The sequence below is a fragment of the Rhinolophus sinicus genome, linkage group LG02, assembly GCF_036562045.2.
Source record: "Rhinolophus sinicus isolate RSC01 linkage group LG02, ASM3656204v1, whole genome shotgun sequence".
Taxonomy (NCBI): domain Eukaryota; kingdom Metazoa; phylum Chordata; class Mammalia; order Chiroptera; family Rhinolophidae; genus Rhinolophus; species Rhinolophus sinicus.
The window spans coordinates 35,781,126-35,807,905 of NC_133752.1; the positions used below are offsets into that span (position 1 = coordinate 35,781,126).

The 26,780-nt window shown below is 34.6% G+C and overlaps 1 protein-coding gene across 2 annotated transcripts in view; it reads left to right on the forward strand.

The window, feature by feature from the left end:
• Positions 1 to 14,223: 14,223 nt before the first annotated feature.
• Positions 14,224 to 26,780, forward strand: part of EMCN (endomucin) — a 97,721-nt gene continuing 85,164 nt past the window's right edge. The window contains exon 1 of one of the 2 annotated variants that reach the window (XM_019757679.2): positions 14,224 to 14,488. In XM_019757679.2, coding sequence (XP_019613238.2) covers positions 14,422 to 14,488 — 67 coding nt within the window. In that variant the 5' untranslated portion in view covers positions 14,224 to 14,421. The remainder of the gene's footprint in view (positions 14,489 to 26,780) is intronic. The other variant, XM_019757678.2, reaches the window with a different exon arrangement.

The following is a 26,780-nucleotide window of genomic DNA, read 5'->3' on the forward strand; positions in this document are numbered from 1 at the left end:
CACCTCAGATTGAAAGACACACATAGACTGAAAGTAAAGGGTTGGAAAAATATATTTCATGAAAATAGAAACAAGGAAAAAGTTGGGACTGCAATACTGATATTAGATAAAACAGATTTTTAAAACGAAGATTATAATAAAAGACAAAGACAAAATAATAAAGGGATCAATCCAATAAGAGAACATAACCTTAGTAAACATCTATGCACCCAACATAGGAGCACCTAAATATATAAAACAAATATTGACTGACAAAAAGGCAGACAGTGACAGTAACACAATCATAGCAGGGGACTTTAACATGCCACTGACACCAAAGGACAACTTTTCCAGACAGAGAATCAAGGAAACACCAGCTTTAAATGGAACATAGGACCAGATGGATTGAATTCATATTTTTAGAGCATTTCATGCCAAAGCAGCAGAATATACATTCTTTTCAAGTCCACCTGGAACATTTTCCAAGATAGACCACATGCTAGGCCACAAAACAAGACTCAATAAATTTATGATGATTGAAATCATATAAGTGTCTTCTCTGACCACAGTGGTATGAAACTAGAAATCAATTACAATAAAATCAATTACAAAAAAAACACTTGGAGGCTAAATTAACATGCTACCAAATAATGAATGGATCAAAAATGAATTCAAGGTAGAAATCAAAAGATACCTTCAGACAAAGGAAAGTTAAAACATAATGACTCAAAATCTATGGAACACAGTGAATGCAGTTCTAAGAGGGAAATTCATAGCAATGCGTGCCTACCTAAAGAAACAAGAAAAATCTCAAATAAACAGTCTAACTGTACATCTAAGGGAACTTGAAAAACAACAGCAAACAAAGCCTGATATGAGTACAAGGAAAGAAATAATAAAGAGCAGAGCTGACATAAACAAAATAGAGGCTAAACAAGCAATATAAAACATCAAGGAAACCAAGAGCTGTTTTTTTTTGTTTTTCTATTTTTTTAAGATAAACAAAACTGACAAACCTTTCATCAGACTCATCCAAAAAAACAGAGAGGACCCAAATAAATAAAATTAGAAATGAAAGAGGAGAAATGACAAAAGAAACCATAGAAATACCAAAACAAACAAACAAACAACAAAAAAGAAAATACTACAAGCAACTCTATGCCAACAAATGGACAATCTGGAAGAAGTAGATGCATTCCTAGAAGCACACAATCTCCCAAAGCTGAATCAAGAAGAAACAAAAAGTCTGAACTAACTAATTACTACTAATGAAATTGAATCAGTAATCAGCAAGCTTCCAACAAATAAAAATCCTGGAGTTGACTGCTTCACAGATAAATTTTATAAAACACTCTAAAAAAGGATTAACACCTATTCTTCTCAAACTATTCCAAAAAATTCAAGAGGATGAAAGCCTCCCAAACTCATTCTACAAGGCCACCATTACCCCAATTACAAAACTAGACAAAAACATTACCAAAAAAAAAAAGAAAACAATAGGCTGATATATCTAATGAACCTAGATGCAAAAATCCTTAACAAAATATTTAAAAATCGATTCAGCAGTGCATTACAAATATCATACACCACAATTAATTAGGATTCATTCCTGATTTGCAAGTTTTGTTAAATATCCACAAATCAATTAACATGATACACCACACAAACAAAATGAAAAATAAATTATATGGTCATATTAATAGATGCAGAAAAAGCATTTGACAAAACCCAGCATTTATTTATGATAAAAACTCTCACCCAAGTGGAAATAGAATAGAGGGAACATAGATCAACATAATAAAGACCATATATGACAAACCCAAAGCTAATATGTCACACTCAATAGGGAAAAGCTAAAAGCATTCTCCTTAAGATGAGGAACTAGACAAGGATGCTCACTTTCACGACTTATTTTCAACACAATACTGGAAGTTCTAGCCACAGCAATCAGACAATAATAAGAAATAAAAGTCATCCAAATGGGAAAGGAGGAAGTAAAAGTATCATTATTTGCAGATGACATGATATTATATAGAGAGAATTCCAACAATTTCACCAAAAAACTATTAGAACTGATAAATGAATTTAGTAAAATAGCATGACACATAATTAATATTCAGTGATTGGCTGCATTTTTATACACCAATAGCAAACTGTCAGAAAGAGAAATTAAGAAAACAATCCCATTTACAATTGCATCAAAAAAATACATAAGAATAAATTTTACCAAGAAAGTAAAAGACCTGTACTGAGAAAATTATAAGACATTGAAAACAGAAATTAAAGGAAATTCAAGTAAATGGAAACATATGAGGTCTGACAATTAAGTTCATGAACTTGTCCTAGAAAAAGTGCTACCTACCTCATTGCTGAATATCACCACAGTCACCTTTGAAATACTCCCCTTGGGAAGCTATGCACTGACACCAGCGCCTAGTCCTCCCTTCAAAGCAATTTTAGAACTCTTTTTTCTGGAATGGACATCAAAGCTGTCATCATATTACTCTTGATGTCCTGAATGTCATCAAAATGTTTTTCTTTCAAAATTTTCTTTATCTTCAGGTAAAGAAAGAAGTCATTGGGGGTCAGATCATGTGAATAGAGAGGTTATTCCAATACAGTTATTTATTTACAGGCTAAAAACTCCCTCACAGATAGTGCCGAGGGAGTTGGTGCACTGTCGTGATGCAAGAACCATGAGTTGTTGGTGAAAAGTTCAGGCTGTCTAACTTTGTCATGCAGCCTTTTCAGAACTTCCAAGTAGTAAACTTGGTTAATTGATTGTCTAGTTGATACAAATTCACAATGAATAATCCCTCTGAGATCAAAAAAGTTTAGCAACATCATTGCAACAAGTTCACAAACTTAATTATGACACCTCGTATACCATGCTGATCAATAGGAAGAATTAATATAGTTAAAATATCCATACTACCCAAAGCCATCTAGAGATTCAATGAATCCTTATCAAAATACCAATGGCATTTTTCTCAGAACTAGAACAAATAGTCTTAAAATTTATATGGAACCATTAAAGATCCCAAATAGCCATGGCAATCCTGACAAAGAACAAAACTGAAGGTATCATGCTACCTGATATCAAATTATACTGAAGGCCATAACAATCAAAACAGCCAATGATATTGGCATAAAAACAAACACATAGATCAATGGAACAGAACAGAGAGCCCAGAAATAAATCCATGCTTATATGGTCATTTAATTTAAAGATAATTTATTTAATAAATGGTGCTGGGAAAATTGGACTATACATGCAAAAAACAAAGAAACTGGACCGACCAAGTTCTTACGCCGCGTACAAAAATAAACTCAATATGGCTTAAAGACTTAAATGTAAGACCTCAAACCATAAAACTTCTGGAAGGAAAGATAGGAAGTAAACTCTCAGACATTACTCTTAGTACTATTTTTATTGATATATCTCCTCAGGCAAGGGAAACAAACGAAAAAAATAAACAAATGGGACTACATAAAACTAAAACATTTTTGCATAGCAAAGGAAACCATCAACAAAATGAAAACACATCCTACTGACTGGGAGAAGATATTTGTCAACGATACATCTGATAAGGGGTTAATATCCAAAATTTATAAAAAACTCATGATTCAACACCAAAAAACAATCCAATTAAAAAATGGGCAGAAGATCTGAACAAACATTTCTCCAAAGAGGACATACAGATGGCCAATAGACACATAAAAATATGTTCCACATCATTAATCATTAGAGAAATGCAAATCGAAACCACAATGAGATATCACCTCACACCTGTCAGATTGGCCATCATCAATAAATTAACAAACAACAAGTGTTGGTAAGGATATGGAGAAAAGGGAACACTTGTGCATTGCTGGTGGGATTGCAAATTGGTATAGCCACTATGGAAAACAGTATATAGGTCTCTCAAAAAATTAAAAATACAGCTCCCTTATGACCTAGTAATTCCACTCCCGGGTATTTATCCAAAGAAATCCAAAACACTCATTCAAAAAGATATATGCACTATATACAGCACTATTCACAATAGTCAAGACATGGAAACAACCGAAATGCCCATCAATAGATGATTGGATACAGAAGAGGTGGTACATATAAACAATGGAGTATTACTCTGCTATAAAAAAGAATGAAATTTTATCATTTACAGCAATATGGATGGACCTAGAGGGTATTATGCTAAGTGAAATAAGTCAGACTGAGAAAGACAAATACCGTATGATTTCACTTATATGTAAAATCTAAAGAACAGGCTAAATGAACAAACAAAACAGAAACAGATTCATAGATACAGAGAACAAACTGATGGTTACCGGAAGAGGGGTGGGTTGGGGGATGGGTGAGAAAGGTGAAGGAATCATGAAGCACAAATGATAGTTACAAAATAGTCATAGTTATGGGAAATATAGTCAATAATATATATAAAAAAACTATGTATAGATAGTACCCCGAGATCACTTCATAAATTACATAAATGCCTACCACTACACTGTATACCTGAAACTAATATAAAATAATACTGAATGTCAACTATACTTAAAAAAATATATAGTCACAGAATGCAAAGTACAGTATAGGGAATATAATCAATAGTATTGTAATAGCTACTTATGGAGTCAGACGGGTAGTACTTGTTGGGGTTATCACTTTGTGAGGCGTAAAAATGTCGAATCATTATGTTGTTTTATACACCTGAAACTAATAATTATTATTATAATAAAGTATTTGTAAATGTTAACAAGAGCATAAATCAAAAACCATTTTTCTTTAGAAATAAATAATTTATCAAATCAGAGTTTTAATGAAATGAAATTTCATCAGAATTTATAAAAACAGGAAAGCAAGTTTAAGGAAAAATGTCAACTTTTTCATTAAATTCCAGAATTCAAGGCTCAGAGAAGTCATCTTGGAAGTTTAAAAGAGTCATTTGGAAAAAAAGAAAAAAAGAAAGTAATACATTTTATATAGTGCAGTTGATAATTAAATTTGGGGATTCTTATTGTGACGGGAACAACAACAATACAAATAGACATGCCATCCAGTGACACTCAGGCAGGGTTTCCATAGAGGAATGACTTTGTTAGGTCACAGTGAATCAGCATCTAGCTTTTAGTTTTATATACTCAGAAACTGAAATTTGTCAGATCTGGAGAATTCAACCAACCAGTGATATTCAAGGGACTGGTTGTATAGAAACACAAATGCTAATTTATTAATTTATATAGAACATAATTACTGATTAGGAATTGAGACACTCGCCTTATGGGTCAGCATGGCATTTTTTTTTTCCAAGAGGATAATTCTACTGGGGTGGTAAACTGATAATTAGAAGATTATTTGGACAGCATGCAATGAAACATGGTATAACTAAACTGAGTAGACAGAATACCATTCTAATGGAATCACACCTTGGTCACCATGTCTTAAATTTGAGTGTTTACCTCAGCCAAACAAAACGGAAAAAAACTAAAACTACTTGGAATATAACCATCACCTCAAAAGGTGGGAGTATTTTATTCTATTTCTATAAATCAGAATGCAAATATGATATTCAAAAGGGGATTCATGCATGTTTGTTCAAGGAAATTTAGAATATTTGGGATTTAAGGGCTCAAAATCATAAAAACTAATTATGTTTTTCTATAGACTGGACTCATTGCCACTTGAAAAGATCAAGCCAGGTCTAATTAGCTGTGAGTTTGACAATATACATGGAATTTATATTTTAATTTAAAGCAGTGAAAAATTCTGTAAAAGTGAGCTTCTAAAATACTGCTATTGCTTCTAAAAATTTTATTATACTGATGTTAAGAAGTCTTGATATGAGTCAATTAGAAAGATTTATAAAATATTAAAATGAAAACTTTTGGAATAAATGCTGAGAGTAAGAACCAGAAAATATAGCTGCTTCCTTTTAAATAGTAGCAAGCACACATTTAAAAAAATCTTTTTTACAATGATCTAAATCATTAATTATTAACTGAGGGTAACCATCAGAATCACCATATATATATGTGTATTTTTTCTTTCTTTCTCATATGTATTCCTGACACTCACCCTTAATTTTATAAGTAAGACAGAAAAATATATTTAAAAAAAAACTCCATAGGGTGATTCTAATATTAAGATTCATGAATAAACATGGGCAATATGGCCAGTGGTACAGTGTCAGACCAGTCCAGGATATCAGACTCCAAGACCTCCTAAGACAGGAAATTTGGATTCTGTGATTGGAAATGTGCTCAGCTCAGCACTAATCTTCCTGTACAAGCTATTACTATGTCATTTCTTCTGACCAAATTCTGGTTTTGGAATGATTGGTCAAAGTGGGTTTCAGCTTTGTTGTTCCTCCAAGATATTTTTATGTTTAGTTACACAGGGTGGGATAAAAACTAAGCCAGTGCTAGTTTAATAAAGCTGAAAACAGTTATAAACAATTCTAGTTGGTGATGAAATGGAAAGGATTAATTTTGAGTAGCTTGGTGCAAAAATCATTTTCATCTTGCTAAAGTTGTTTGCATTCTAGCAAGGCAAGCCTTTAATAACGGCCATATTGTTAATTATTAACACCCCATTTGTAGAAAAATTTGGATTACTTTATGAAACATATTCTTAATTTTCAGAAAACTTAAAAAACAGTAACTTGTAGGTAAAAAGAAACTAACAGGTTTTAGAATACTTCCATTCAAATTTTCTTTACTTTTTTGAAGCAACACTATCAGCTTAGGAGTTTCAGAACCAAGAACTGTCATTGTCACTTTGTAGATGTAAACTAAGATTCAAAGAAAAGTTATTTCTATTTCTATCGTAGTAGCATATAACAGGACTGGCATGTGAGAACTGTCAACTGCTTCAGGTAATTACATATATAAATCTCAGGTATTATTTCAACAGCCCCATGAGAAAATTGTTTATTTTCTCTATTTTAAAGATGAGAAATTGAGTATTAAAGGGCTCTGTTAATGTGCCTTTAGTCACATAGGAAAAATGACAGAGCTAAGACTGCTTGCCCCCAAAGCTCATATTCTCATGTTATACTAAAGTGTCTCAGTAAAATGAGGAACTCCACATGTTCTCCAAGAACCTATCTGGACCTCTTCCCTCTGCACCTACCTCCTGGACCAATCAATGAGCCTTCAATTAGACCAATCAGGTTTCCACTGCATTTTATTACTGAAGGAAAAATGGAGCAAGTAAATGTAGGGGAGGAAATAAGACTTAATATAAGACCTTCCTAAAAGTTTGGGATCAGAGCAGTTGATATAAAAATGTAATTATTTTGTGTTAGGCACTGTGCTAAACTATGGTGATAGAAGACCAAGACTAATGGTTTGCCATTGAGGAGTTTACTATTTAGTGTGGGAGGCTGATGATCTTCAACAACTATAACCAATTTAGTTTTAATTCTATCAGATTAAGATTTTTAGAAGGTGTCATGCAAGGACTCTGATCCTACTCCCAGTGGGTGGACATAGAATATTGTGAAGCCAAAAAGGAGCAAGAACAGAGACATAGACAGGGGAGTTCATACCACTATATTCTCTACGGCGGCTGGTCAAGACACAAAAGCGAACATCCACCAGTACCCCAACGAGGGGTCGTTCTGAACTCCAGTCTCACTGGCAGCCGGGCGAGACACAGGAAGTAGGATCCACATGATCCGCAGTCCGCCATCCTCGCTTGCTAACCCCACTTGCTAGCCACAATCAGCCATCCGCTTCTCTGCCAACCAACCAACCCCCTAGCATAGCCATGGCAGTTATATTAGTGGCTAATGGCTAACTGGTAACAGCTGATGGCCACCTAGCCACAGTGGATGGCCTTCTGATTACAGCTGATGGCTATCTAATAACCGAGCCAATACCTTTCCACATGAGGCCGAGAGCCTGGAAACTACTCTCTGGGACTCTGTCCCCTCAGAAGGTAATAGATAAGATCCTCTACGAGGCGTATGTAACAAGATAAACTTGGAATCTCAGTGGTTTAAACAATAAATGTGTATGTGTTGCTTATGTAAATTCAAAGCAGATATACGGTATTGGTGGTGGAGGGCTCTGCTCCACACTGTTACTCAGGGACCCATACTGCACCATTGGGAATATAGTCTCAAATGTTGCCGTGGAAGGGGAATAGAAAACATAGAGGACTTATACCTGCTCTTTTATGTATTGTTCTGGAAGTGACACGTATTAACTTTTATTGAAAGCCTCTGGCCAGAAGTAACCACATGAACCTACCTAATACAGAGAGCTGGACATTCAGCAAGCAGTAAAAGTCTACAGATCTTAGCCAGTTTTGACAAGAGTTGGGGTAGAGTGTATAGAATATCATCATCTGGGAAAACTCTCTACAGGTTAGCAGAATGTCAACCTGAGAAACAGCATCCAATGGAAAACCAAACTAAAATAATTGTAGGTAGAGGCATAGACTAGGCTAAAAGTCAATCCTAGAAGGAAATGACTAAAGAAGATTGGGAATGAAATATAGACAAAGAGCAAGCAGCAGTTTTTTGAATCCCTAGGGTATATAGCCCAGGAGCCACCAGTAAGGTAACTCTTTCATGGAGCTATGTGTACAGTGGTTTAAGAGAAATGAGCCAGTATAGACTTTCCATTTCTAACTTTAAGTTTATATGTTTCTATGAATACCAGAAAACTGTGCCTGCAGTTGCCTTTCTTTATTTGGAAAAAGAGAGAAAGAAAACAACAGTTTTTAGAGAATTAACTTCAACTTCCGTTCATCTGGAGTTTGGAAGGGAGGTATAAATAAATCACCTCATCATGCTTTTAAATTGGTTCAGATCTGGTCATGTGAAAGATTCTTTTGAGTATTACGAAATGGCCACAGAGATGGACAATGCAAAAAGGGGTTTGGGAAACTGAGAACAAGAACGAAAATGAGTGAGAAAAAAAAGAGTAAATTATAAATAGGTAAAAGAGTAAAGCAAAATTAATAAATCATCAGAGCACATATAGAGTGAAAAGTAAATGGTCTTAGATGCCATTCATTTGTATGTCACACTTTTGTATGAACATATCTATAAAAAAATCCTGGGCATATACTACACACTTGGTAACTTTTAATAGGTGTCGCTTGACATAGAAAAGAATATTTCCCAAAGATACTATTTCTGGCACACAAAAAATTAGACATCTGAACATAAATCTCAGACATGGGGCATATGGCAGTGGCTCAGCTAAATGGAAAGTTGTGTAAACCACTGAAGAACTTTATACTTGCTATTTTATTTTTTAGTTTATTTACATAGTCCAGACAGGAAGTAATAATATTTGTGATTCATTAGATATAATTAAATGAATTATATGCCATCTTATTCCCCAAAAGATCTTGGAAAAATCTCATTTCCTTATTCATATGACCTACATGATTAATGGAAAAATACTCTTCAATTCAGTTTTGTACATGAAAAATCAGTTTATGATTTTTCATCAATTCAGTGATTTCCAGAGCTTCTTAATGCAAAATAAGGATGAAGAAATGGCTTTTGAACTGTTTAATAAGAAGAGTGGTCCAACAGGAGAATGGACTGCCTCACAGAATAACAAGGTCCAATCATTTCAACTGTTGACATGCAGGCTCATTCATCACTTGTCAGGGTGATTCTATTAGATAAGAATTTGTACTAAAATAACTTTTTGTATACCTCATCTCTGACATACTGTGCTTTTATGATTTCCCCCCTGTTTTTATGTATTAAGAGAATTAAGAGATTAACCCCTATGAAGTTAGGGAGTTGGTGTCAGGTGAGAGACTTGTCTTCATAATGTTGAGGAGTAAAATTGTGATGGACCATTGGAAACTGAAAAATAAGCTCTTTGGAAGATTCAAGAATCAGATTGCCACATCTTCTTTTAATCTGAACAATAATGAAATAGCACTGGCCCTGGGCCATGGGAGTTGATTAATAGAAATGTAGTAATTGATGAAGATATTTGGCCAAATGTCTGGGCCCACCCACTATTCCTGCTCATTATCCATTTTTGCTGTGCAGCAGAAGGATTTAATATCTCTAGTACCATGGGCCTAAATATCTGTTTGTCTTTAGCTCTGTTTCAATACTTTTAGGAGATTCCTCAATTCCATTTCAGATAGGCAGGTAACAAAAATAAGCTGTGTAAGTTCTATCTCCACTGAAGAAAGCACCTGGTATTTAAAGTACCTTAAAGTAGAGCATAAAATAAGTTCATGAAAAAAAAGAGTTGGGAGTCTGTTTAATGTGTTCTCAACAATATTTGGGGGCTCTCATCATCTGAATATTTCTTAAGAAGTTGATTAAACAATCTGGAATGAGATGATTTTTATATAAAATCCTAACAGACCAGACCACACACTACTGAACTAAGACAATTTCTTTAGCCTTAAAGATTCTGGAAGTTTACGGTTAGTTTAAATGTTTCTTTGTTGTAATATACACTTTTAGAAGACTTTCTGGAATCTTTACAACATTTGAAGTTGCCATTGTCCCCATTTTTTTGATGGGTAAACCAAGGCATAAAGAGGCCAAGTACTCAGTCAAGTCTATGAGAGGGAGTAAGGATTTAAACCCAGAGCTCATGCTCTTTACCAGTTCATGAGGTCACCTTTTGGCATTCCCTACCATTTTAGATGATTATTCAGTGACAAGCTGGCAGAGAGGAAGAAAGCAAGTGTGGAAAGCAAGTTTAATTAGGGGGCTTAATAATGGTGCCAGCTGAATAAATCTTCTTAGCAACACATAAGTTAATATAAATTCATCAGTGTTGGAGTCTTCATTACACAATTTCTTCAGTGTCAAAGATGTCAATGACAAACTTGTTATATACTTGGAAAGAACTCTGAGATTGCTTTTACATGACCTCACAATAGCTTATCTTTCAGATTAGATCTTCACAGTTCAGGAGACAAAGTGTGAAAAAACAAAAGCAAAAACATCTTTTCATCTGTCAGGTTAGGGTGGTTTAGTTCTCTTCACATATTTTCTTTCATTAAAGTACTCTTAAATCACACACTTCCTAATGATTAAAATATTCAAGTAAGGTAGAATAAAAAATGTTTGTATAAATATTCCCTCAAAATATTAAATTAAAAAAAAAAAAGCAAGTCAAACAAAACTTTTTTTTCTTTTTTTAAAGACAGAAATAATGTGTGTTTAGAAATTTTTTAAAGAAAAATAAACAAATATAAGATAAAAACCATTCGTCATTCACTATAGGAGTTAAGCAGTATTAACATTTCATCTTTTACTCTCTTTCTACATATATATGTATATATATTCTCTCTCTCTCTCTCTCTCTCTCTCTCTCTATATATATATATATATATATATATATATATATATATATATATGTATGTATTTTCAGGGGTGCCAAAAGAATATATACATGACTTGTATTCATCTTTTGTTATCGGTATATATTGACTATTACAATTTTAGTACAGTTTTTCCTTTCTTAAAATATGTATACATTTTTTGGCTATAGATAGATAGATAGATAGATAGATAGATAGATAGATAGATAGATAGATAGAAACACATATACACATATATGTACATATTACATGCATATGTACATATACATATGTACATACAATGAAGTACGAGTATATTTATACATGTATAAAATGTTTCTAATACTATTTTGTGACAGAATAATATTCCATCTTCTTCTTAATAATAAATGCTGCTGCCAAGTGTTTGTAATAACATTAACTTTAATGAGCATCTTCATTCTTGGAATGTTTCTAAACATATAATTGGAAGTTCAAAGGGTGGTTCTTTAAGAATTTTGATGTATATTGCCAAGTCACACCCCAGAAAGTCAAACCCCAAGAATAAGATAGTAACCGCCCTTGATCATTCATCAAAACTCAGTTGTCAGAAAATATACCTAATTATATTTGAAGGGCAAAAAGTTTTCTCAATTCTTAAATATCCATTTGTTTGATTTCTAATGAGAGGAACATATGTTTCTGTTTGGTTGTTCTTCTGTTTCTTCTTTTATGACATTCTTTTGTCTCTTTTTCATTCGCAGACTCATTGTTTTATTGTTGATTAGTAAGAGGCCTTTACATATTAAAGATATCAAATCTTTATTGTGTATTATTTTTATAAGTTTTTTTATTTGCTTTGCATCTTATGGTGTGTTGAGCCAAAATCTTTTAATTTTTATGTAAGAAAACAGATCAAGTCTTTCCTTTATGTGTTGTACTTCTGGTGTCATGCATAAAATGTCCTCTCAACCCAGTTATATGCAAATAGTCACCCACATTCTCTCCTAAAATTTTGTGATTTTGCTTTTTACATTTAAATCTTTAGAATATAAAAAAAAATATTTTGGTATTTGATGTAAAATAGAGACCTAACTTTTATTTTTTTAAAGATGGTTAACAACTTGTCAAAAATCACTTACTAAATAATACATCATACCACATTTACTATATATATAAAATCTCTCTCTACATACACAGACACACACATATCAGTAAATATATTTTTATTTATATCTCTATATCGGTATCTGTAGCTGTTGCTCTGTATCTATATTTACATATATTTCTGTGTCTGTGCATTCTATTTATGCCATTTATCTGTCTTTTTGGTGGCTATTTTAATGAATTATTTTGCCTTAAAAATACGTTATGAGCTATTAAGACAAAGCTGACCCACAGTATTACTCCTATTTTTTTCTATTTTTTTGCCTAATCATTTAAAAACATATTTTCTTAGTTTTAGTTTTGTTTTTCCATTTACTCATCCTGTCTTTTAAGTAGACATAATATGCTATTATCAAACATTCTTGGAATAGGTATCTAGTTTATTCCATGCCAATGCCTAGAAGTCAGGGCTGAGAAATCAAAATGCTAATGAATTCTGGTAGCAGTGATTGTGACCAATATCAGTGGTGACTCTGTGTGCTGAAAATTCCAGAATTAGAGCAAAGCAAGGAGCAGGAAGTGAGGCACTGTGAGTGTTTGACTGTGAGTTCATGGCCACACCCCAACTTATTTATGGAATGTGCATGTGACATCTATTCACATACATTGCTATCTTTATACTCTCCCGGATATGCCAAAAAAAGTAACAATTCCAAAGGCAGTCTGTTTTAGAAAATTAATTTAAAAAGAGGGTAAAATTAAGTCTTGCTTATGCACAAAATCAAAACTTGGAGACTCAATCAAAAATGGAGACTTAGCATAACTTAGGATGAAACAAGCTAGTGTTCTGGGGTGTTTTGATTAGTTGACTTGCTCTAACCACTCTTTCAGTGAATCCTTCCCAGCACAGCACAGTAGTGAAATGTGTGTCTTCTTTATAAACAGGTAAAGGTATAATTGTGGAATAGCTGGGGTTCCTTGGTGGAGCAGATGAATCTATACCGACCCTCTGACAGTCTTCTGTCCAGGAAGCTTCATTGCTAAAGGTATAAAAAAGGATGATTGGCTGAGATTAGATGTGCAGCCTGTGGCTGAGGGAAAGTGTAGTTACTTGGCACACACAGGGGTTGTAGCCAGCATTGTGGTTGTGTTATCACCATGTTTTAATCAATTGTTACTAACATCAAAGAGACCCTTGACATAGAGAAAGTATCTTGCCATTCTGGTTTGAAGAATCCATCTCTCCAAACATCACTGATTTGTTGTGAGAGCATTCTGTCCCAGTGCCATTCCAATTGCATTTCCTAAAAAAAAGCATCCAGGAAGTATTATAAGTAACTTTTCTGTCCTCTTCATCAAATGCCACCAATAAAAACCAGAATGAGCAGTGAACACTCACATATCTTTGTTTAATTCTATTAGAAATATCCTGAAAAGTCTCCCTGGATATCCCTAAGAAGTCTCTGCTTGCTCACAAGCACAGCACAATCTGTTCAATAAGGTTTTGCACTTATATCCAGAAGGTGGTCTTTGCTAATCTGGATTTTAAGTTGGAAAGAGAGAAACGTTGATTCCTGGTGGATTTTGCTCTAAAATTTAACCCTCAGGCAGTTAAATCCTCTTTATCCAAACTGAGTCACCCTTTATAACGACTCCAAAGTGCACTTTCAAAACAAAAGTTAGAACGCTGTATGATCCATTCTCAAGAAAGATCTGTTTCTGTTCAAAACCCGCCCTGACCTTTTTGTTGAAGAAGAACAAAATAATGTAGTAACAAAAACACAAGTGGCTGCCAAAGGAAGAGAGAAAAAAAAAAAAGTTCCTGTAAGGGACTGAAACAATAAATCTCCTCTCTGCTGAATTCCCAAAGGGAGTGTGTGTATTTCCTCCTGTTCTTTATCAGAGCCCCCGAAATAAGTAGGAATGGGCAGTGGCTGTTCACATTCAGCACACCTTTTCCATTTGCTAATAAGGTCCTGCCAGACTGGAAGGGAGTTGTCCCTGGCTGACTCTGGAGTGAGAAGCCACTGCGACGATCCACGGGTACCATGAAACTGCTTCAAGTGACCGTCCTTTGTCTTCTGTCCAGTCTTTGTAGCAGTGACGACGACATAGGTACCGTTTTCTGTTATTCCTCTGATGGTGTGGTTCAGATAAACTGAGGGCTGTTAGCCTCAGTTTACCTTCAGGGAGCTTCCCCTGAAACTTAGATGCAGCAAATCATTTGCTGAGTGGAGCGTGTGGGTGTTGACTAGTTGTATATCGTGAAAGCTCCACAGAGAGAATGTTTGTTTTCCCTGAGGGGAAATGTTTGCTAGGGCAGCAGTCTTGAAGTGTAGTTGATGGCATCATAAAGGTACTGTGGATATACAATGACCTTTTTAGAGAATAAAAATCTGGGGATTAAACGCTGGTTTCAAATGTGCTCTCTTCAGACAGAAGTCTAGAAATAACAAGATTGTCATGTAGGGGGAAGGCTGTAATCAGAAATACTGCATTGCAGATGCTGGCCTACATTTGTCCCAATTATATTTCAGCTTTGATAAATTGAGAGGTTGAGTAAAGCTGCCTAGGGGAGTGAATCCTAGTATCTTGAGGAAGTAGGGGTGGGTAAAGAGGAGAGTCATTTGATTAAAGTTTATAGATGTTTGCTTCAGAAATATGCACATGTCTACACACATTTTTGTGTAACATTTAAGGGAATTATAGACATAAAAACTTTACCCATTGATTGCAGATTTTGACACTCAGACAAAGAATATATATATATATATATATATATATATATATATATACATATATACGTATATATGTATATATATATACATATATACATGTATATATGTATATATATCTACCTAAGCCCTGACTATATTACTGCAATGACCAGTTACAAGAAATGATTACATTTGACTCTTCACCATTCCTGAGGGATTCACAGTAAGCAATTATATTTAATCAATATTTATTAGGCTCTTACCATGGTCTCAGCAGTGCAAGGAACACAAAAATTAGCAAGACGTTGTCCTTGCCCACAGTGGTAAATGTACTTCTGGGAGAAATGAGCATGTAATTCTAACATAAGACAGACTTAATAAATGTGAAAAACGAAGTACAAACTATCATAAAAGAACACGGTTGGGAAAGATTCATTCTGACTCTGAGAAGCCCTGGGGGGGGGGGGGAGAAACTCCATTCTTATTTTATTTTCCAAAAGTTTGTTTCCCACAAAATTCCAATTTCCAGTGATAATGTAGGAAAAAATAGGCATACTCCTTCTTGAAAAACATTTGTCATTAATTTCTTAAATATGTATATGTAAATTTAGCACAAATTCTCAAACACTTCAAAATCACATATGATTGCTTACCATGCTTCTTCAAATTTTCAGTGTTAAGCTGCTATGGATATCAATGCCATAAAGTTTAACTTAGAAGAGTTCCTAAGAATATGGTGTCTTAAAATAAAGAATATGTATGATGTGTCACAGAAATCAATACACTAGCTTACAGGTAACTCTTCAGTAAGCATGGGAAAGATTGATAGAAATCCTGATGCCATGAAAAATACTGCTCGCAAACAGGTGTCATGTCAATCAATATAAATTCTGGTAATCTGGGTTAGGCTGCTTGCCATTTCAGGTTTGTAGGCATCAGTGAGGACACTACTTTCCTGACATTGTTAAACTCTGAATGGATTACATGTCCTTCTGAAAGCAAAGTGGAATAGGACCAACAGAAGCAGCCCGTGAAACCTGGCCATAAGGAAGATGGAAAGTTCAAGTACAACCCAGAGATGACCTCGCAGATTTTTCTATTATGGTCATTTTGGGAAAATACCAACCTCCTTTAGCTTACTGGTAATGAGTCCAACCTTTCTGTTAACTGGTGTCCTCTTTCTAATGAACTATTAACCCAAGTAAGATAAATTCCCATTGGAACAGAGACAACAGTTACATAATGACTATATTCTTCAACTTCTGCCAACAAGCCTATCTGTTAACTTCAGGCGAGTGTCTGTGAAAACCGCTCCATTTATCTGAGAAAAGGAAGCTCTAACTCGGGAACATAAATTGACCATCTGAGTGGTGCCCAGAAGGGATTAGAAGAGATTTTCCCACCCACGTATATAATTTTGTTGCACCTGGCTCTGCCTGTTTTATGTCTTCCTTTCCAGATATGGTGCAGGAAATGAAGCATTTCCTAAGCTGATTTATTAAGTTCTTCCCCTAACCCCCTGTACCAGAAACACATTGATATAAAAGCTTTGTATGTTCCCCAAACTTAGAAAACTAAACATATTTCTTTGGCACAGTTGATTATTGGGGGTGGAAAGGAAGGCATTTCATCTGTCTTAAATTTACAAGTTGTCAAAAAGATCCATGCTTTCTTGCATAGTAATTTATTCCTAAAGAATGATCTTTTAGAAAAATTGACTGCTTTTCTTTTTCTTTATGATGTTTTTGTTACTCCGAGATTTAAATACATACAATATATTCTTTTGTACTCTTTGTGAAAACCAAGGGTATCTTTCTACATGGCAGTGAGTGACTTTCTATTACTTGGTTGGTGGTATAATATTTTACACTCTCCAATTTGGAACGTTGCTCTGTTGAGATATGTATGGGAGGTTCCTGAAAAGAAACTGTCATTCTTTCTTGAGGTTTTTTAAATTACATTTCAAACTGAGTTGACCCCTACAGTGGCTTTTAAGCCCCTTTGGCTTTTAAGGCTAGATCGATAAGCGTTTTTGACTGTTAGGAGTGAGAGAAGTCAATGAAGAGGGATTCCAAGAAAAAGAAGGCCCTGGAAGCAATTTACTCCTCAAGTGCCATTTGCTTTTTGAACTTTACATTAATTTAGAAAAGATTAAAATGTCTTAGGCATTTGTAAGCAATAACTTTATTGGTATATGAAGAAAGATTCAATTGCTTGGAGAAATTCATTTGTTAGTGATTGAACATTCAATTTCATGGGGAAAAATAGATTGAATACACTGTAACACAGACACTATGCTAAATGGCATAGGTTTATAGGGATCAGTAAGTCTCAGACCTTGCCTTAGAAGTGGGGGAGAGAGTAATTATAAGTTTGATTATACTGCAGGCCTTAGGTGGTAAATAAAGAATATTTATTGAGAATTCACAACCAGTTTAGTTTTGAGTGTAGGGACATCAGAAAAGTCTTCATATAAAAGTGGAAATTAGGATGAACTCTGAAGCTTGAAAATGAGGAGGTTTCAGATGGATGTAATTTCCTGAGTAGGAACATTAAAACATCAGTATATTCTAGTCTACAAATGTGAGGAGGTCACAGGTTGGGCATAGATACGTAAGTGTTGGGAAATAAGATTGGAAATATAGGCTCAGGATATGTTGAATACTGGGATGAGAAATATTGACTCATATAGTTAGTTTAGTGCCTCTAAATGTGTTTGAGTATGAGAATTACATTACTGGGGTGATAGACTGAGAAGAGTAATCTTCAGCAGGATGTAGATTAGACTATTGCAGTCAGGAGAGGTCGAAGTTAAAGAAAATAGTTCAAATGTAATTGCAAGTCTAAGTGTCTGTCAATAAAATAAAAATAAAGTTCTGGGGAAAAGTTTTAAGGAAGTAGAAAGTTTTTGATTTGCCATGTCATTGATTGGCAGTCAGGGATAAAATGAATGAGATGTACAGAGAGGCTTATTTTAACACTTAGACGTAGGGAGATGGCTTGGGAGCAGAGGTAGGGAAAGATAGGAGGATATGGTTTAGGGAGAAAAACGATTTTTTTTCTTATTTGGGACATGGTGAGCTTAATACTAATAAGACATTCAAATAGAGATGTCCAGTGGTAAATTGAAATTGTCTGGTAGGCAGTTGGAATACCTCTGGAGGTGGAGGTGATGGTGAGGGAGTGAGTTTTCTTTACTCTTGAATCCCAAGAATTCTTAGTGATGCCCATTGTAAGATTAATAACATAGAGAGCAATTTATTTCTCTTCTAGATGATCATATTTCCAACTCTCTTATGTCATTTATTTTCCAAACCTGTCATAGTTATTTATGTGCATATCTTGTCTCCTTTACCAGACTATAAGCACTTTGAAAGTAGGGGTCATAGTCATTATAGGTTTTCTAGTAATAGTCCAAAACACATAATAAGGGCACAAATTAGCTAACTGAATGCATAAATGAATGATTGAGTTGTTTTCTTATTGTGTACATTTATAATTTCTTCCTATGACAATCACTTATCAATTTACTACCTTGTCTTTATGAAAAGGTTATGGACAGGTACGAATCACAGAACATGGATACAAGTGGATTATTTTGATTCTTGGCTATGAAAGTAGGCACCAAAATATAAGGCAAGGGATTTATTATCAAAAGTAAGCCAATTCCCAAACTCCAGAAGGAGAGAAGATGCTAGGGACAGATGGACATCCTAGTTCCAGGTGATAGTAATTTACAACAAATCTGGAAGAAGAAACTACTGCATCTATAATCCTTGGAAGGAAGAATATCTAAATAGAATTGACTACTTTTTTTTTTTTCCTTTTTGGGTATCAAATATGTTATGTAATATCTCCATACAGTTAGAAATATTCAAAGAGAAATTTTATTCTAAACCAACTTCTCAAAAATACAAAATGTTTTTCTAAAAAAAACAAAGTTCACAAAAAGAGAAGCTGGAATAAAGTTAAATAAATACTGTACACTGTTAATTCATCTGTTATTTTAGGTAACATAAGTTGCTTTAGAGCAGATCATTTTACTTATCCTTCCGTTTAGCTTAATTACTATCAGGGGATCTATTATAGGATCTTTTATAGGAAGAGTGAACCAATACGGAAACAAATCCAGTGGAAAAGTATTCAGTCCCCAATTCATTTGTTTAGCATTCTTTCTTCACTACTCATTTTTTTGAATGGTCTCTATCTATTTAAGGTAGAAGTGATCATTCCAGAATTCTTATTTTCAAGAGATTCATAACAGTCGTCACCAGCAAATTCTCTGACAATTTTATCTTGCTGATTGTAATTATTCAGATAATGAGAAAACTCAGTGAACATTTGAGAATTTCAGAAGGCTTTTAATGTACTGGATAATTGCTCACCTTTTCCTTTTCATTGATAAAGTTACATTTCAAGCTTCAGGTAAATATTTTAACTTGTAAGCAATTATCTAATCCAAGTAACTTATACTATTTTTTTCTTAGTCATCACTTCCCAACTTCCTCTTCATCTCTGAGAACAATTTGAGATGCACATTTGTAAACAGTGAATGTCAGAGCAGGAATTTACTCTAAGGGACATTCAATTCCTGTGTAGTGTCTCTTTTCCTGTTACTGAATTCCTGTGGGTCATAATAGCTCTAACAAGTAGGATCATAATGCCTGTTGGGTGTTAGAAAAAGCTCTTTTAGTTAGCAAACAAGATCCTTTTTGTACTGTTACTCACAATATCAGCACCAGCACGAGAAACATTAGTGGTGTCAATTATATCTAAAAAGGCCACTACACAGTACCCAAATTTCAGGCAACCATAAGAAAAATAGTTTTCTAAACGTGAATAGAGATTTTAGGTCTTGTAGAAGGACATAGTCATAGAGATAATCATAACTAGTCTCTAAATAGAAGCAACCACCATGTAAGTATTAGACACCCGTTGTGTTTTCCCCTTATTCTCTCTGGCCATGTTTAGTCCAGCCATTGCTATGGCAACCTGCTATGCACATGTATCACCTCACAATACCTTGCCTCACATGAGTGCATTTCTCTAGTTTTCCTGTCTGCTGTTATTCTGATATCAAGGCGTGCTTCATCTGCAGAACCGCACTTAGCACTGTTGTATGTTTCAGCTAGAAGTGCAAGAGCAACAGCACTCTATGAGACAGCTGTTGCCCAAAGGGGGAATGGGGCCAGTGAATACATGCTTTCCTCTTCTGTTCCTGCTACAGTTTTACTATTTAGACCTCTATTCCTTTCCCTGAGATCACTTTCCTATCTAAACTATCTGCACACAAGCCCTCATCTCAGGTTCTTCTTTCTGGAGAAACCCAGGACTTATTATTTTGCTTAATTAGAACATTTTGGGTTGGATGATTATGTATATACAGGTATAAATTAGTTACAGTTTCTCTGATACTCTAATTAATATTTACTACCTTTCTTCTTCTTCACTTCAAAAACAAACAAAAAAGAAACCTAAAAAGCTTTGACCAATCTTTTGTTACATAAGTTAAACAATATTCTAAGCATGTCCAGTTCTAAGGCAATCATTTGTTTGTTTGTATAGAGTCAGTAATGAATTAAATTGTGATGTTAATAGTCAAAAACGTCAATGTCATTGATTTAATTCTTGGTGTACTGCTCATCTGAAATGTGAACTGCGTTTTGGGGGGGTTTTTTTGGACATTTTAATTTTTTTTATTTTTCAGTTAAAGATTTTAAATCAGAATATTTCACATTCAACGTCTCCTATTGAAATCTATGGAAAAATTGGAATATATGGCCAATACTGAGTCCCAATTCCACTCCCCACCCCAACTGAGAACCTGGAATAGAAGAGCCAGCTGTCCTTTTAGATGGGAACCTGTGCCCAGTCCCCAGTGCTGGCATTGCCTCCTTGGCACTGAAGCCCAGCATCTGCAGATTTGTATCTGAACTGTTTTTAATCTTTTTCATCAATCATATTCTGGCTTAAACCTAAATTAGTTGTGTCAAAAACTAGAGACTGGAAATCACCATTGGGTTTGGTACAAGTTAAACCAAATAAGTACTGTCATAACATCAACTGACACCTACCACTTTTGTGCCTGGCACTTTACACACATTACTTCCATCATAACATTTCAAGGTCAGCTTTATCATTCCTATTTACTGATTAGGAAACAGAGGTTTGGAGGTAATATAAAGTTACACTAGGGTGATGCGGCTTACAATTAAACCAAAGTGTATTGTTCTTCAAAATTTTCCTCTATAGTCTGCTACCTTCCAATGCAGTGAAACTGCAATAAGTTGAGTGTTTCTGATTGAAAATAATAAGGATAGAGATTTGCCATTTGAGTAATTCAGAAGCCACTGCTATCTCTTGGCACTTCTAAACCAACAACCAAGACCACAGAGCTATGAATGAATTTGTACTTAGTGATAATCCTCTTAACATTCTGGATTTAATGAATTCTTAGAGAATGGGTTGAAAAAAATCATATACATCTGCCTACCTACCCATTTGTTATGTTGGTTGGAAAAAATAAATGTGCTTGGCTCTAATATTAATGTCAGTGCAGCTAATATGGGACTTGAAGGCAAAGGAAAGAAGCCAAGAGGAAATAAATTTCAGTGAATTAATAGCTATTATAATTAATAGTTAGTGTCACATTCAAAATTCTTCTGGAGCCAGACTGTCTGAGTTCAAATTCTAGCTCTGCCACTTACTATTTGTATGTACTTGGGCAAGTAAATTAAACTTCAGCTTTTCTCAGCTGTGAAATAGAATGAGTACAATCCCTACATCACAGGGAATTGAGAGGATCACATGTGGTAATGTACATAAAACATCTAGAATAGTGTTTGACATGAGGTAACCCCTCAAGTTTTGCTGAGTTTTAGAATGCAGAGTCCTATAGTTTATTATATCCCATTGCTTAGATAAGCGACTTTATTTGCAAATTGATTCCAACCCAGAAACAGAAAATATTTAAATAATTTTGTTAATTCTCACAGAATGAAAAACCGGCACATGAAAATTTTTCATAATAAAATGATATTGCATAGTAGGAAGATGGTTGCCAAGTTATATTCTTAATCACAATAGAGAGAGGCACAATTGGAGATATACAGAAAGGTATATTCTCTAGAATTCCTTTCAGATTTGTAAGTTATTTAACTCACTGTGTAAACTAATCACTCAAATTAATAAGCAAAATTGTATTTGTATTTAATGAGAATTATAACTTTTTAGTCTGAGAATCATTAATATCCTTGAATTATAATATTACCTACCTTAAAGTATAAAGCATTGCTTAATCTGAGAGGTGGAATATGTTAGTGGAAAGAACCTAGGTCTTAATGTGAGACTTTGAATCTAGCTTCTTAATATGATGAAATTGGTCAAGACACTGAATATTTCTTAGTCTCAGTTTACTTAAAAATGAGAAAAATATTTGGTGACAGTATTGGTGTTACATGAAAATCAGAATACCTATTTTAGATGTTGGGCAAGTTATGTTACTATTAAAATATCAATTATTAATATGCAAACTAACATTTAACTCACAGAATCAATAGATAAATAGGAAGGCATTTCATAAATTTGAGAATTCTTCCTTACTAGCTGAGCCTTTAATTGCCAATTCGCTATTGCTTTTAGCCACATCTTTACATATTATTTTATGGCTGGCACACATTCAAATTGCCATGTGTTGAAATAATGCCTGAGTTATAGAAATCACATACACAGAACATGGGAAAATGTTTGTATAACACATTGAATTTATTTTTAACTGAAGGGGGAAAATAAATTATTTTTTGCTAAGAACTATGAAATTGTCCTCCTAGGACATTCAGCAAGTGTGGGGACACAATCATTGAACTCTTGGGCACTCTCCCTAGGGTACAGAGGCCATTGTTGCATTCATCAGCTCAAGGCTGTTGTGACAACTCCTCTGTCGTACAATAAGACACACCCAATTATCTATCTCCCTGTAAATCCAGTTTTAAAAAGTAAGACTCACCTTTTTAAATGCATAGAATTGGTTTAAAGATTTATTAATAGTAATTGCATAACGGATTAGGATAATTCAATGATGCAAAGCAATAAGCTTTCTGTTGTTTTCCTTTCTTTTTTCTTTTTCACTTTCTGACAGCCTCATTTGTTGGATACAAGTTTTATATCAATTAAGTTTAAAAACTATAGAATTGCAAAGTAGAAGAAAGAAAAATGACTACGATGCCAAACATTTTAAAAACCTGTTATTAGGGTCCATTACGACCTAACCAAATATAAATCTTTTGGGAGCAAGGACAATGCCTAATTGATTTTTCCCCCCAGAATTCATCTTTGAACACATTGATGATGCTTACTAATTAGTTCTTGCTTTAATTTGGAGAACTATGTTTCTTCAAAAGTCAGCAGAATTGAAAATACTCAAGGCATTCTTGGACTTGTTTTCAATAACTTGAGGGCAATTTTCATTTTAATCCTTAGCCTGTGTAGTGGAGAAGCTGTGAGTGTCATTTTGGGATACTCTCTTGGTTAGTGGGATTTATTCAACTTGCTTTATGAAGTTGACCTGCCATCTTATTATTGTATAAATAGCAGAAAATGTCTGCCTACGAAGGCATGATTATCTGAATGCAAGTCGTGATTCATTCCTGAATCTTGCTCACAAGAGAAAAAAAAATGGTATCCTATAATTCCATGCATCTTTCATCAGGTAATCCTGAACCATTTAGATCAGACTAATACTCACCCTCGCTAGAATGAAGTGTAAATTTATAGAAATTCAATTGTAAAGACACATTGATTATAGATTTCTCTCCTCCACCTCTGAAGTTTTGGTTCAGTATGTTGAGTAATTAACTTTATTCTAATTCTGTCCAGAAACAAAGGCATCAGATAATTCAGGTATTCCCAGATTTTTAAACTTCTGTTGATTGGTAAATAACCAAAATGTCCTTTGGAGAGTTGACATTGGATCAACAGCTTTTTATTTTGTCAAATAAAGACACAAAATCCTTACAGCACATATGCTGTTTACCAGTATGTCACATAAAAGCAAGGCTACTTTAGCTCATACCTATATATTTGGCAATATGACAAAGTTTTCATATTTTATTCTCACCGAGCTCTGACTGGCGTCATAAACCAACACTGTGCAATGGTGGATAGTGCACTTCTTCTGAGCCAAGAGCCATTGGCTTTCATTACCACAGGTCACAAACTTACTATTTGACTGAGGCAAACAAATATTTTAGCCTCTTAGTGCTTTAATTTTCTCATCTACAAAATGAGTGTGGTTTAACTAAACAGTATTAAAGTTTTCTTCCAGATCTACAATTATATGATCTTACTGTAAGCAACAATTTCGGTACATTTCTCCCCAAGTTAACTTGCCTCACTTTCATCCTGTTATTCCTAGATATGTTCATGGGAGCAAGGTTTCAATTCTATTCCCTAATGTTTACCTCCTTGGGGAATCTTCAGATAGGGCTGCTGGAAAGAAACTGCTTTGCATGTGGAAGGCCTATTCTCTGTCATAAGAGATATTTCTCACGCTATACAGGTACACCAACAAATAATACTTCATTTTTCATTTTCCATGTGGTATTATTTGTATATAAATTGGAGAGCTTTAGTGGTGGGAGAAATAGAAAACAAAAGGCAGAGACAGAGAGACAGAGAGGAGAGAGAGAGAAAGAGATAGCGAGAGAGAGAGAGAAAGAGAGAGAGAGAGAGAGAGAGAGAGAGAGAGAGAAATTAATTGACATCCAGAAGAAAATTGAAAGTTATAATGAGGTTAAAAGAAATTGAGATAGCGATAGAGACTGGGAGAAAGCGAGAGCTTCTCTCCAATATGTTTGTGCTGGGAAAGACCAACAATAAGAAGGGGAGGGAAAATAATAGAAATGTGAGGGGCGTACTAAATGCTCTTAACAATTTGGGAGGAGTATTCCCCATAGTCTTTCTAGCCACTCTTATAGGCCCAGTACCCAGTGAATTTCTTTCTTTTTATTAAATCTCTTGCCAGCCCTTCATTTTTCCATTCATTCCACTTGCAGAATATTGTACATTTTCATTGATCAAGCATCTAATTGAATCTTTGCCATTGCCCAGGGGATTGGGCAGGCTGGTGTTATTTGTGCTCATTATCAGAGGAGGAAAGCCCAAGGACAAACACTATGTGACACAAACCAGTAGCTCTTAACATTTATTACTCACAGGGACCACATAAAGTATCTGTTGAAAATACATTTTCCCAGGGCTCACCCCAGAGATCCCAGGATCTTTTTCAGTAAAAGCAAAAAACACTGTTTCCAGCAGCACTACAGATAATTTTTACACATTGGTACATCAACACACTCTCTGGACTAGACTCAAATTTCCTGACTGGTCATCTGAGCTCTTTTTACTACCCCCAAGACAATCAGAGATGTTTACCTTTCAATAAAAGTGCTGGGATTTAGTGCATTCAGGGAATATTTTGTTATTAATGCAGAGCTATTTTAGTTGTTATTGTTTTTGTACTAGTTTAGTATAATCAGAAACTAGATTTGGCCAAGACAAATATTAGTTGAAGCACTGGAATCATCCTGGGCACATGGGCTTAAATTCCACCTTTTTTGACCATCTCTTTAAAAGGAGATACCCTTTACTCCCTACTCATTATACGATCTTACTGATTGCTTTCAATCCTACTATTAATCTCCCTCTGTTTTCATTAACGCTGAAAGACCCTGGGCCTCTGCCCTGTAGGCTTCTCAAGAAAATTAGCCACCTTGAATAATACAGTATTTTAATTAGGGAAATAGCCACAGTACTCCCCTCAAAGTTTCAAGTGGAGCCAGGATATGTTTGATAATCCAAACACAATATTTTCTGGTTTCCAGAAAACTGTTAACAGCCAGAGGAGTTTGAGAAGGTAGAGAGGATTAAATGACTAGTGTTAATAAATATTTTGTGAGCATGAAAAGAAAATCTGTGATGTTATGAATCTAAGCTAGACATGTAAGAAAATGTCTAGTATTGAAAATGACAAAATGAAATTCATCAACTGGTTCATTATTCTGCCATTACTTAACAAGTTGGGATAAGTTATAAAAAGTCAACAGCATTTCTTCCAAAGTTCACAAACTAGCAACCTCTGACATAACCTGCAGGTGTGTGCTGTTTGGTCACACAGTGTTTTATGATTACAAGAGAATAGTACTTAAAAATAAGAATATTTCACAAAACAACAGTAAGACAGAAAAAAAAGAGAAAATCATGTTTTTCAGCTCTTCTGGCAACTCTGGGCCTCACATTTCCTCATGGCAGCATACAATTAAATCTGAGTAATATGTCCCTTTAAATTGAGACATTGTCTCTCTCCTACAAGCACGTGTGCCCTTATACCCTACTTGATTCTCTCATTTACCTCTCTGCCTGGCCTCTGTGGGTGCTGAGTTCATCCATTTACCTTTTTCATAGAATTTGTAGGATTTCATCAAAGCATTAGGTATGCAGTTTGCAAAGCTATCAAATATGAATCACCATGTTTGTTGTGTGGTGCAATGGATTTTAAAAGGACAGAGTTTGGGGGCGATTTCCAACAACTGACTAGGCTTGCCAGCTCAATCTGAGAATTTTTAAGACATATTCTAGTCACCAATTGATTTTATTTTACATAAAGAACAATGCTTTTCTTAAAATATTTCTAT